The following is a 13495-nucleotide window of genomic DNA, read 5'->3' as shown; positions in this document are numbered from 1 at the left end:
GAAAGGCCACGTGTATCCTGCTCTTACTTTCTGATTGTTGCGTAATGGGCTTTGTACAATTACCTGTTGGCATCTGAAGTTTGATTACCTCTTGGGTAACTGTCTCTACCATCCACTCTCTCCTTTGGAGCACAGCCCGAAAACGTTTCGTCATCTTAAGCCTTAGTTTCTACACAGGAATACTGGCGCCTGTGACTTTTGCACAGATCTAATGCTCAACTTCTTTTGTCAGGAAGTGAACTGTTGCTGGCTTCTCTTTGTCTTATTCCAAGTTGGGTCATGAGATTTTCCCTGCAGCCTGGGAAGGTAAGATGCCGGCATGACCTCTGTGCATTTAAAACCGTGGTTTAGCTACTCACGACTTCCTAGATGTTGCTAAGAACCCTTAAAAGACCTGAACAGGGAAAATCTCTAAAACTGGAAGGCCCACTTATATATTATTTACATTTAAATATATTTTACATATACAGAAAATATCATTTAAAAGAAAAAGTAACAGCAATTTTCCATATAAATAAATAGATATGTCTACATATATACTATCTATGAGATATAAGTGATGAAAAGTATTTTTTGTTTGAGACTGAATTTCATGTAGCCTAGGATGACCTCAAATGTCACAGTGTAACTGAGGCCACCCTTGGGCTTTTTTTCTTTTGTAGATTTATTTATTTTTATTTCATGTGTTTTATCGGCACGTGTCTGTACACCATGTACCGTGCCTGAGGAAGCCAGAAAGGAAGAGGATGTCCGATCCCCTGGGACTGTAGTTATAGTTGTGGATTGGCACGGGGGTCCTGGGGGTCTAATGGGGGTCCTGAGGAAGAGCAGCCGAGGTGCTCTTCCCCTTTGCGCTGTCTCCAGCCCTTGACCTCTTTATCCCCGCCCCCTCCCCACGCCCACCCCGTTCTGAGTGCTGCTGCTGAAGGCACGTGGGCCCGGTACGCATGCTGTTAAGTTTTCGTTTTACTTCATTTTCCAACCTTTTAAGAAGCAATAGACCTTATTTCGGGGGATGACTTTAGAATTTTCTCCCTCATCACATTTTGAGGTAAGCAAAATGGAGAAGGCAGAGACTAAGACTTCAATAAATTATTTTGTTTGTGTGTGTGTGTGGGGGGGGTGTTGTGAAAGCCGTCGATCACAGAGGTTGGTCTCGGACTCACATGAAGCGTTCTGTGGGTCTCCCTCTCAGAGTGCTCGCACACTCAGTGACGAAGGTTGTGCTTCTAGCTTGCGAATTGTTCGCTGAGTGCCCGGGGCGCTTCTGTGTTTTACTGGACTTTTTAGCTCCTTTCAGCAGATAGTTGAAATTTTCAGTGGTTTCCTTAAACTAAGTCTTACAAAGCACTGTAAGCAGTAACTGACCTGATGTCAAAAGTGGGTGGTTCTCCGTGTGGACCGTGCTGCAAACGCATCCCTGAAACGCATCCCACATATGAGTTCGCCGGCTAGCAGTCAATCATGAGGAACTCTTAAGATTTGCTTTTTAATTAGACTTAAATCGGGCTAACCCACTTGAAGTACTCATAATTATCAGCCCTGAACGGTGCAAATGTCACACACTTGATGTCAATAGCTATTTTTGCAGGAGCGGGTATTGACTAAATATCTCTAGACAGGGTGGAGCTTGTCGATGTTTAGTGCTTTTATGGCACCAGGTAGTAAAAGTGGCGAGGGCTGCCAGCCAGTCATCTCTGAGTTCTTGGCTTATGCATATCTGTGGCATCTGACAGGATTTCGGCCATGTGTTTGTTTATCAGAGAGCCTGGGACGAAGTGGGTCCAAACCACGCCAGTGTATTTTCTTAAACTCTTATAAAGCTTTTATTTTTGGTTCGTCCTGGATTTTTATGAGTTTCAGGCTGAACTTCGATTTACAGATGGGGTTTGTGAAGTTGGGTCAGCTCTGGGGTCACAGTGTTAGGATTCTTCCTTCCAGGGTAGCTTTGTCCAAGTGGAATTGAGGATTTTGGGGGGAAGGTTTGTTGTTGCTGTTGTTGTTGTTGTTGCTGCTGTTGTTGTTGTTGTTGTTGTTGTTGTTGTTGTTGATGATGATGATGATGATGATGATGATGATGATGATGATGATGTTAGTGGTTCTTCTATAATACAGTTCTTGTGTCTCATTTCTGGGAAGTGTAATAGTAGCATCTTTATTGGCCACTGTGCTCCTAGTTTTTGCCTGGAGTCTGGCCTTAGTTTTTGAAAAGAGACTTCTCGCATTCCTCTCACCTGGATAGCGTCCTGCTGTCTTAGGGCACTAATAGATGTCTTGATCAATCATGAAAATAACTAAATGAAAGAATTAAGGCAGGAGTTTACTACTTTGACTTCATGTGGTAAAGCTTAAGTGGCAGGCAGCAAGGTCAGCACATATGACAGGTATCTATCTCGTTTTTCCGAGCCTGAAGCCCAGTGTTCACGTTTTGGAACACAGCCACATCTGTTTAAGATCCATAGCTTCTTGGTTCTTGGGGCTTGTGTTCGTTTTGTTTTTAAAGGGAGTCACCCCAAATATCCCAGGCTGGCTTTGAACTCATGGTAATCCTCCTGTCTCCATCTCACAAGTAAAAGTTTGGTTCCTTTACTCCTGCTGAAGACCTTAGTGTCATGGCCATTTTCTCCGAACACTAAAATCAGATGAACTTTTCTCATGTCCAGTGCACTAAACATGGCTTCGATGCTTCTGCTGAAACTCCTCGGTGCATCTAGAAAACCACTGTATAAGGTGCATTCTGCGTTTGGAAGATTCTCACGTCACTGGCAATTGTGCACATTCTGGCATTAATCGTCAGTTCCAGGAAAGTTAGCACTTGGCGTTCATCAAATTAGATGGCACAACCTTTTGGGACTTGACAGCCTGTACAGAAGTGAAGGCCAGGAATACTTTAGCAAGAGTTACTTACATAAAGAGAGAGGCTGCTTAGCTCTGCGCAAATGCCGCGGTGACACTTGACCTTCAGCTCACGCTACCACTGCTCCATGTCTGCTGTCTGCACTCTGCCGTCCCTGACTTGCGTTTGCTTGAAATGTAACATTTGTGTTACAGCTGAAGCCATAACATTTTCATAAGTTAAGCCAGGGCTTTCAGAGCAGACTCCTTGCTACAGCACTGGGTAGGCGGTGTTCCCTTATTTATATGATAAATATCTGGAAAAACAAAATTCACTTGTAGGTTAGCGAAGCCGTACAAGGTGTCTGTTCTTTTCTCTGAGTCCAGATTTAATGAGGTGAAGAATAACAACTTTTTTGATGCTGTTTTGCTTAAAATGTCCACCTGCGTGTTGTTTTTCCCAGATGTGGATGGTAGAGAACTCGGCTGATCATTTCTCTCTTGTGCCTTTTTCTGTTTACTTCTGTCTTGACCTGATTGCTGGACTTCACACACACCATTCCTGGACTAAACAGGGCTTCCTTTCAGTGGCTAAAGTTCTCTTAAAAACAAAACAAAGCAAAAAACAAATAAGCAAACAGCCTACTCACCTCTGTAAGGCATACATGGTAACTGAATTCTATTAAATACAAAAATAATCTTAAGGAATTGTGAGAGGGTTTTTATTTGTATTTTTGTGCATCTAGAACAACTCTTGGAACTGAATTCAGAGCAGGGTTTTATCTTACGGAAAGCTGCCTCTTCCTGTGTTTGTTTTGCGCTGTGTGGGCTGCTGTGACAGACTTGCTGGGGAGTTATTAACTCCTTCCATCCGCCACCCTTTTCGCCTCAGAAACCTCTCCCTGACCCCAGATATATATGTGTATAAAATTGGAATACAGGCCAAGAATTTGGTAATGATAACATTTATTTTAAAACAGTTCCTTGCTAAAATAATTGTTATTTGTTGGTGATATTAGTTATTTTATTCGCGATCAAAAGCAAAGTTATGTATTTGATACTGAATGCCAGGGAGCGTCTCCAGCACTTTTCAAGGCCGACGGGTATTTTGTGGTCCTCCCTCACCGTGATATATAGTCTGGAGCAGCTGAAGCATCTTAGGCCCACTTCAGAAACTACTAGAAATTCTGCCCTAATCCCACGCCAGAATTCATCCAGTTATGCTTTTTATTAAAAGCTAGCAACTTAAAAAGCAATCTTGGATTCAAATATTCTACCAATATAACCTAAAGATGTACTATCCTGATACTTTCATGCTAAGGAATGACAAGAGGAATATGTCAAAGCCTTTGTTTCCCATAGTTAAACCACTGTGTTTTTAGAATAGGAAAAGTCGCATGCACTGTGAGAACACTGCCGTTTACAGTGTGCACTGGTCTTCAGTGTGAGCCGAGGTGTAGCGGGCAGCATCCGTCAGGGTTGTGTGGTGACTGCGTGTGCACTGTAAAGTGTACGTGTAGCGTGTTCAGGAGGGAGGAAGCTGCAGGGACATGCTGTCCTGTAGGAAGATAAGAACCACCATGAATTCAGTTTAACTGAGAGTCGTGTTTGGGACTTTGTATGTTCAGATATCTTTTATTGTTGCCAAATTTTCCATAACCCCACACACTAAGTGATGTGACTTCTGTGACTCATATAATGTTATGAACCATAGTTCATGAAGCTGTACTCTGAAGAATGTGTGTGTGTGTGTGTGTGTGTGTGTGTATGTGTGAGAGAGAGAGAGAGAGAGAGAGAGAGACAGAGACAGAGACAGAGACAGAGACAGAGACAGAGAGAATGTGTGCACAAGCATGTACTTGCACACACACTGTCTGTTTCTTTGTGTCTTTGTCAGTCCTGGAAGGTGGAAATGAAACTATAGAAGAACAAAATGAATTTTCACTTACCTTCTTCTTCTCATGTGGATTTAACTGAGTCTATGGGAATACTAATCGTTTTATTCATTCATTTATTTTATGTGTATGATTGATTTGTCTGCATGTGCCCAGTGTCTTCAGAGACCAAAGGAGGGATGTAATTACAGATGGTTGTGAGCCTCCGTGTGGGTGCTGAGGATTGAAGCCAGGTCCTCTGGAAGAGCAGCCAGGGCTCTTAAACACTGGGCCATCTCTCCAGTCCCAAAGAGAAAATAGCATTTTAATGTTTATACTGTAAGTAATTATGAGTTTTCCCCCGAATATTTTCCACTTGGAGTTTTGTATTCTGTCCTTAGGCTCCCTTTCCTGGTCTCCACAGACCAATCTTCGCAGTAGTTTGAGAGGAGCACTGTATGGCCTGAAGCACCCCCAGAGCCAACAGCAGTAACCTCCTGCCTTCGCCGAGGTGGCGTCAGGGTTATAAAACTTACACCCTTTGGTCAGTTAAAATTCACTCTGTGCTGAACTGTTCTTCTCTTCTGTATCTGTAGGCTGTTAGTTATCCTATCGGGTTGTTAAAAGCAGTCATTGGTTCACGTCTAATCCTCTAGGCCTGTTGCCCTCATTAGCACAGTGTGTGAGACGTCTATTAGAGTAGACGTCTAAGTGTCCACCAACTCTGAAAAGAGGTGAGGAGGAAAACTAGTTTTCTAAAATCAACCTCTACATATTTTTTTGTAAAAAAAAAAAAAGCTTAAAAAATATTATCTGTGTGCACTCATTTTTTATACAACATTGTTATGATGTATACATTGTGAATTTCCTACATAACTTCTGGAGTTACTTTATGAACAAATGTCATATTAAAAAGAAAAAAAATTGTTTTGAAATAGAGTTTTATACTCCAAGATGGTCTGGCCTAAAACTCATCATGTAGCCCAGGCTGGCCTTGAATTTGAGTCAATCCTCCTACCTCGACTTCCCAAGTGCTAGGACTACAGATGCATGGCAACATTTCCAGCTAAAATGTTTTTTATTTTACATCCATCTGTCATATAAATTGATGGGACTCCAAAGTCTATAATTCTCGTTAATGTGCAGTAATCCTTTGAACATGTTAACATGGAAAAGCGGCTGACTGGCCATATCAAAGACTGCTTCTTATAGGATTCTTTACTGCTTCATGTTGTCTCTGAAGAAAACTAGAAATGCTGCTAGTCATGTGAAGTTGACGTACATTCAAGAAGGCATTATTAAACACTAGAGATGTAATGCTGAATAACTCAGGGTTTGGAAGAAACAGTAATTTTGAAAAACGTTGCAGTCATACATCTCTATAACATATAATAAAATGTAGATGAAGTTGAGTTATATACAGACAGTTACACCCCTGGAAATGTAGAATTTAAACCTTGGTGGCATGCACCTGTAGTCCCAGCTATTTGAAAAGCTGAGGCAGGAGGATCACTGGAGCCAAGGGGTTGAGGACACCTAGAGGAACAACATTGCAAGACCCTTCTGTAAAAGTTGGCAGGCACAGAAGTCAAACCCTGTCGGCACGTGGAGTCTGAGTGGTACCGGATCCCTCCAGACTCTAAGCTGCTGAAGAACGGTAAAAGGAAGGAGGCAAGTGTAAAGTAATGCATTTGTCTGTAGCCGTGGCTCTTGGCGCCTCACATCGGGCATGTCTACTCATTTACAGTCTGAAAAGCAGACATCGTTCCCTTCCTTCCAGCCGGAGACCGTATGTTGTCCACATCAGTGTGTGATCTTTATCTAAACTTTTATCCTGTAGGTGCATTGAAAATTATACGGGTGCTCGTTGCGAAGAGGTTTTTCTCCCAAGTTCCAGCATCCAAAGCAAAAGTAACCTGTCGGCAGCTTTCTTGGCGCTGGCGGTCCTCGTCACTCTTGCCATCGCGGCGCTCTGCTTCCTGTGCAGGTAACGGAAGCGGAAATAGACCCTCAGTAAGAGGAACGCGGTGCACAAAGCAGCGGCCTTCGCTACTAGTGTTTCCGCAGATACTTACTGTTTTATATCTAGCATCATCTCTCTAATACAATTTTGTTATAAACTACAAGTCACTTAGAAAGCATCTTAAGCCGTTTTTACCTGTTCTTTGTCACCGTCACCTCTGAAGGAGGTGGACCGATGCTCACTACAGTACCATGCTTGAGTATTTGGGCGAGGTGTTTCTTAGTTTTGAATATGAAAAGCAAAGTGACTCAGCAGTGCTTTAGAAATTTAAGGCTCCTGACTGATGTCTATCTTACCATGTGCTAGGCATAATGAACACAGTGGCTAACAAGGTAGAACATTCCCCAAACTCAAGGGCTATTTAAATCTAGTGAGGCGGCTAAAGAAACAAAAAGTGAGATTGGAGGAACTGGTAACTCCTTAAAAGAAGCAAAAAGAAAAATTACATGTTACAAGGCTATCTATACATCAAAGATTACTTTCATTGTTTTCTTTACATTGATCTTCAGTGTTTTAAGGGATAATAGTTTTTTAAAAACTGCCCTTCACTCAAAAACATTAGGAAAAACTAAATAACGACTTATTCTTATTCTACCCCTCTATGTATGTTTTCCAGTAAAATATGCTAAGAGAAAGGTCAGCTTAATTAATTCTTATTTCTCATTATTTACACTAGTACTGACTTGGAAATAGAACTTTATCTTCTTCTATTGGTTGGGCTACTCTGGGTAGTAAGTCCTCTGACCGTCTAGGTTTGACTGTAGTAACTACCGACTGCCTCACTATGGCTTGAATTTGTTCTTCAGATTCCATGTATTAGAAACAAACTTCCCCAGAGCCTACGCTAATGGTGTTTGAAATGTTGGGCCTTTGAGTGGTGATTGGGCCGTGTGGGCCCTGCAGAGTGAATGATACAACCTTAATAGTTTAATCACTTAAAAGCAAAAGCTTTCTTATTCATAGTATATAATCCTTATGGGTTAGCACACAGATCGGTTGCGTTAAACATTGCCATCGGGACTCAAGCTACAAAGCAGCCATCACAAGTGCTGCTGTTGGTTGCTGTGCAAGAGGGAAGAGATAGCCCCAGAGTGCCTCACCCTCAAAGAGAACTGTTCCAGGAGTGACACAGGAACTCTGACAGAACTCCTTTCACAGTTACAAAGAGCAGCGCAGCCCCGTGCTGAGCAGAAAGGCAGAGGCAGGTGTCACAGTGACTAAAGGAATTCATAGGAGACTCCAGTATTCCACCGTGAGTGGCTAAGAGTGGCTCACAGTTTGTTTTTAATCCATAGGACTTTAATGTTGGTACAGCTGTGTGCAACTGGACTCCCTTACTAACCTTTGAATCTGTAAAGGAAGTGGTATATCCCAAATGTCCTGAGTGCCAGGGAGTGATAAAGTTTTCACAAAAGAGCAAAATACAGCTGTTCTCCAGACTGGAGGCAGAACTCCGACATATTATGACCTAAAGCTGGCTGGAGTGGTTTATGTTTGTAATTCCAGCTCTTGAAAGGTGAGGCAGTAATGTTATAAGTTTAAGGCCAGCCTGGCTGGGTTGCATAATAAATTTCAGGCTACCCTGATTTATGGAGTGAGACCCTGGGGCACAAGGAAGAAAATTCTAATCTGAAGGGCTGTATACCATTCTAAACGACAACTTTTAGCCCAGGCATAGTGGTTTATACCTATAATCCTAACACTTGGGAGACTGATGCAGGAGGATTGCTGTGAGTTCCAGGCAAACCCTGACTGAAAAAGAAGCCTCAAAAGTCTATACATAGAAAGCACAGGGATATAGGTACGAGGAGTGGGTGGGGGTATATACCAATGACTGGCATTAATTGTAAAAGAAACCTCGAAGCCCGGAGTACAAGACCTGAAGCAGTAGTTCAAGGCTCACCCCTGCCACTAAGAGGGAAGCTGCTCAAACACAAAGATGAAAAGAAAAACCTCTAACCACGAATGTTCCGTGGATTTTCATCCTGAGCCCATGGTATTTCTAATGTCTCCTGGGGGAAAGGTTAAGACTATCAAGTAGTCCAGACTGCAAACATTCTCAGCTGAGGACAGATTAGCTCTTAAAGAAGCGACTGGCATTCCTTACCTTAAAAGGCCTCTCACAGTGTCAGGTCATTCACTGACTGGAAGAAGAGCGGCTGCACCAGTTGGAACAAACACTCTAAAAGCACAGATCTTGGGAAAACCAGATGATAATCTCTTTGGATTCTAAGCATGTCTTCCAAAATAGTGCGCTGAGGGGGAGGCCAGCTGACTGGTCTGCCTATCGTTCACGGTACTGCTGACTTGGATGCAGACGGTTAACTGGATATTGATTGGTTATAGAACTACTTTGTGTTCCAGATTTGGCTGTAGTAACCATGAGCCTGCAGTGTTAAAATTCGTTCTCCGAACTTTATGCTGCACACTGAGAGTAGAAGCAGATATTCAAAGTGTTTGTTTGTGGGGAGAATCAAACTGAGATATGTACGAAAGACAGGTGTGAACAGAAGCAATGGCTCAGTGGTTAAGAGCACTTGCCACTTTTACAGAGAAACTGGGTTCGATTCCATGCACCCACATGGTGGCTAACAACTGTCTATAACTCCAGTTTACAGAGGATCTGACCTCTCTTCTGAATTCCTCAGGCGCCAGGCATGCATATGGTACATTTACATACATGTAAGCAAAACACCCATACACAAGAAAAAATATAAATATAATTTTCTTAAATAAATGATTTGTTTACAAATGAGCAGACTTTGCAAACACCAATACAGAAGTTGACAAAATAAAATTATAATTAAAAAAATTCAGTGTATCTTAGCTTAATATTTTTAAGTTTAGTTTGTGGTTTTAAACAGATTAGGAATGATAAGGGGAGGGGTGGAGGGAAGGCAGAAACAAAGAGAGGAGAAGGAGAGAAAATAAAGAACATGGGAGGAGAGATGAAAAATGAAAAAGTACCCCAAACCCAAGAACAAAAAGGACGGTAAAAAGTTAAGGAACGATCAAGAAGCAGCAAGCAGTGGCTGTGTCTCATTCACGTTTTTTCTGGAGTTTGGGGAAGAAAAGGCTTGGGACAGAGGCAGTGTTGGAGAGGGTGACAGCTGAGACACTCAGAGTGTAAAGTTACCCACAGGTTCAGCAGCTGTCAGAGGAGTTAAGGAAGAGCACATGCACAGCACAGCCTTACAGAACCACAGAAGCGATTCCAAGGAGGAAATGGCTAAAGTAGAGAAGACGGCAGGTCCCAGACCCAGTGGTTAGCTGCTCCTGAGCACCCAGGGACCCAGGGCAGCAGTGACATCTGCAGTGTTCTCAGCGATGGTGACCCACAAACCCCAAACCTCGGCAGGAGTGAAAACACCTTTCAAGAATCAGGGATGGGGAGTGGGAATGGAGATAATTGTGGTCGTATAGAGCTTAGAGTTAGTTCCCAATAATTCTTCTGCCCAAGGGCTGGAGTGGAATTGACCCTCCAGAACATGTGTGAGATGCAAGAAGGAAGACCAAATAAGTAGTGTATAAACTTCAACAATAAGCACATTGTCCTCTGTGTGTGTAATATGTGACATATATGCAGCAGTATGTGACATACATGTGGGAGTATGTGACATATATGTGGCAGCATGTGGCATATATGTGGCAGTATGTGACAGTATGTGACATATGTGTCAATATGTGACATATATGGCAGTATGTAACATATGCAGCAGTATGTGACATATATGCAGCAGTATGTGACATACATGTGGTAGTATGTGACATATATGTGGCAGTATGTGACATATATGTAGCAGCATGTAACATATATGTAGCAGTATCTGCAGCCAAGAATAACCTTCGTCACCTCCACCTGCCAGGTATCATGCTGAAGGCATGTGCTGCCACACCTGGCTGAGTGTTGATTCTCAAACCATCCATAAACATTGTTAGTCACCCTTTTAATTATATGTCTTGTTTTTATGTAAGTTTTCTTCCTAGTCATAAAAGTTAGACTTTGGAAACCTGAATATCTAGAAAATTGATATAAATTTAATTTTAAGATAGCAATTGTCTTATAAAAATAACATTTCAAAATAGTTTTCAGGTCAGACTGAAATGTACTTGAAATCGCATATTTCCTTTGTATATGTGCCCATATACACTTGTGTGCACCTGCACATGTGTGTGCAGCCCAGAGGGCAGTACCAGCTATCATTACCCAAGCATTATCCACCTTGCTTGGCCTGGACTTAGTAAATACAGTAGGCTGCCTGGCCAGTGAGCCCCAGGGATCTGCCTGTGTCTGCCTCTCCAGTGCTCAGTTACAAGGATACGCCACCACACACACTTAAAGACACGGTTCTGGGGGCCCGACTCAGGGTCTCCTCATGCTCGCGAGGCGGTCACTTTACCAAGTGAGCCATCTTCTTAGATCCTTCTTGCATTCTTAATGACAGCTTGAGCAGATGTAACACATGTCCTCACCACACCGGCAGAATCAATCTGACCATTATTGCCCATGAGAGCTAGACAAAGGCTGCGTGCTATATCTACTAACTTCGTACGGGCTTAGTAATATTCCTCTAAGAGGGAAACTAAGCCAGGCATGTAGTGTATGCCTGTGACCCCAGCCCTTGGGAGGGTGGTGTGGTACCCCTGTGATTCCAGAACTTGGGAGAAGTACACAGGAAGATGACCAAATTCTAGACCTGCCTAGAATGAAACTGTCTCCAAAAAAATGAAAGGGGTGGGGGCGGCTGGCTGGAAAGCTGGCTTAGTGAGTACTTGCTCTGCAAGCACAAGGTTGTGAGTTTGAATCTCCAGCACCCACATAAAAGCTAGGCATTACTGCATGTGCGTGAACCACCAGTGTTTGGGACTGGGGTGGAGACAGGTGGGAACCAGCTCACCAACCGGCTAGCCTAGCTGAAATGGTGAGCGTTGGGTTCAAATGATGCTGCCTGTCTCAAGGGAATAAGGCAGGAAGTAATAGAGGAAGACAACTTCCTCAGACCGCTAAACCGGCAAATGTGCTAACGCACACACGCACGCTTGCACTGGCAGAGAGGGAGGAAACAGGAGCCTAGCATGGCTGCCCTCCTACAGAGGCCCCACAAGTAGCTGAAAGAGTCAGATGCAGATACTTACACCCAGCCAATAGTCAGAAGCCAGGGACCCCTGTGGTTGAATTAGGGAAAGGCTGGAGGAAGCTGAGGAGGAAGGCGACCCCATAGGAAGACCAGCAGTCTCAACTGACCTGGACCCCTGAGATCTCTCAGACACTGAGCCACCAACCAGGCAGCATACAGGAGCTGGTCTGAGGCCCCCAACACATGTACGGCAGAGGACTGCCTGGTCTGGCCTTAGTGAGAGAAGACGGGCCTAACTCTAGAGAGACTTGAGGCTCCAGGGAATGGGGTAGCCTGGTGGGGTGGGGATGGGATGGGGTGGGGCGAGGACATCCTCATGGAGACGGGGTGGTCGGATGATATGGGGATGAGAAACAGTTGGAGGGTAGATTGGAAGGGGGATAATGACTGGGTTGTAAAAAAAAAAGATTAAATAATAATAATAATAATAATAATAATAATAATAATAATAATTTTAAAAAGAAAAGAATGTTTAATAAACAAAAACAAATAGTTCTCTATCTGTTCTGACCGATTGGTGGTTGAGAGTGCTTCGATCTGCGGCCTTGGGCTTTCTGTAACTCAGGGATTATTCTACCTGAATGATGAGGCCCAAAGTGTCCCCCACCCCCAGTGCTAAAACTTCATCTGAAATTGGCGTTTTAGGATTAAAGGCCCGGGTGCTTTTGAAAAATGCCATTTTGGCACGGCTACATGACGTCGATTCGTTTTCACTAACATAATACGTTGGGGTCGAAATATTGAAAAAATAAAGCAACTTTGTACATTTTGATTTTCATTTTAATATTTAGAACAGTCTTTAAAATTCACATGGCCACAAATTATAGCCTGGATAAGGTTATAATCAGACGACCCAAGGCTGATGAAGCTTAGGTTCAAAATGATTTTTCTACTGTCGTGAATTGAAGTTGTTCACTAAGGCCATCCCATATTACACAAGTGGGTCCACAATGGCGGGAGTTATCCCTTTACAGATACAGCGCCCTACGGCTCAGTATCAATGTCACGCTTGTAGGCTCAGCTCAGCAGCACCCACAGTGCCACCGCCGCCTCTGCGGGCAGGTTGGCTAAGGTGGGGGAGGGGGACAACGCTAGGGCAGCCGTCCACTGTTAGGTAGCTCTAAAGAGAGGATGTGCTTCCAGACATTCCAGACTAATTCTCTTTCTGACCCTCCTGACACGCTTCCCAGTTCCCCACTTCTCATTTGTATTTCTCTTCTCTTTGATGCCAGGAAGGGCCACCTTCAGAGGGCCGGTTCAGTCCAGTGCGAGATCAGCCTGGTGGAGACAGGCAATACCAGTGCCTGCCACAGTGAGTAAAGTCCGAATGGGCTGTTGTGTACAGACCTGTGCTCTCGGCCATCAAAGAAGGGGGACTAAAGCTTCCCCTCAATTTCAGGCTTGTTGTTATTTTTCACATGAGAATACTTTTCTTTTTCCTTTTCTCTTTTTACTTTTCTTTTTAAGACAGGGTTTCTCTGTGTACCCTGGCTGAGCCCACTCTGTAGACCAGGCTGGCCTTAGAGACCTGCTTACCTCCACCTCCTGAATGCTGGGATTAAAGGCATGGGGCACCACCGCCCGGCAGATTAGCTTTTTATTAGCAATAGTAATAAAAAGTAATA

The 13495-nt window shown here is 43.5% G+C and overlaps 1 protein-coding gene across 1 annotated transcript in view; it reads left to right on the top strand.

The window, feature by feature from the left end:
• Positions 1-13190, top strand: part of Nrg4 (neuregulin 4) — a 48170-nt gene extending 34980 nt beyond the window's left edge. The window contains exons 4-5 of the mRNA XM_032911468.1: positions 6550-6696; positions 13103-13190. Coding sequence (XP_032767359.1) covers positions 6550-6696; positions 13103-13190 — 235 coding nt within the window. The remainder of the gene's footprint in view (positions 1-6549; positions 6697-13102) is intronic.
• The last annotated feature ends 305 nt before the right edge of the window (positions 13191-13495 follow it).

This window comes from Rattus rattus, chromosome 8 (genome assembly GCF_011064425.1).
Source record: "Rattus rattus isolate New Zealand chromosome 8, Rrattus_CSIRO_v1, whole genome shotgun sequence".
NCBI classification, from domain to species: Eukaryota; Metazoa; Chordata; class Mammalia; order Rodentia; family Muridae; genus Rattus; species Rattus rattus.
This window is presented reverse-complemented; position numbering and strand designations above follow the sequence as displayed.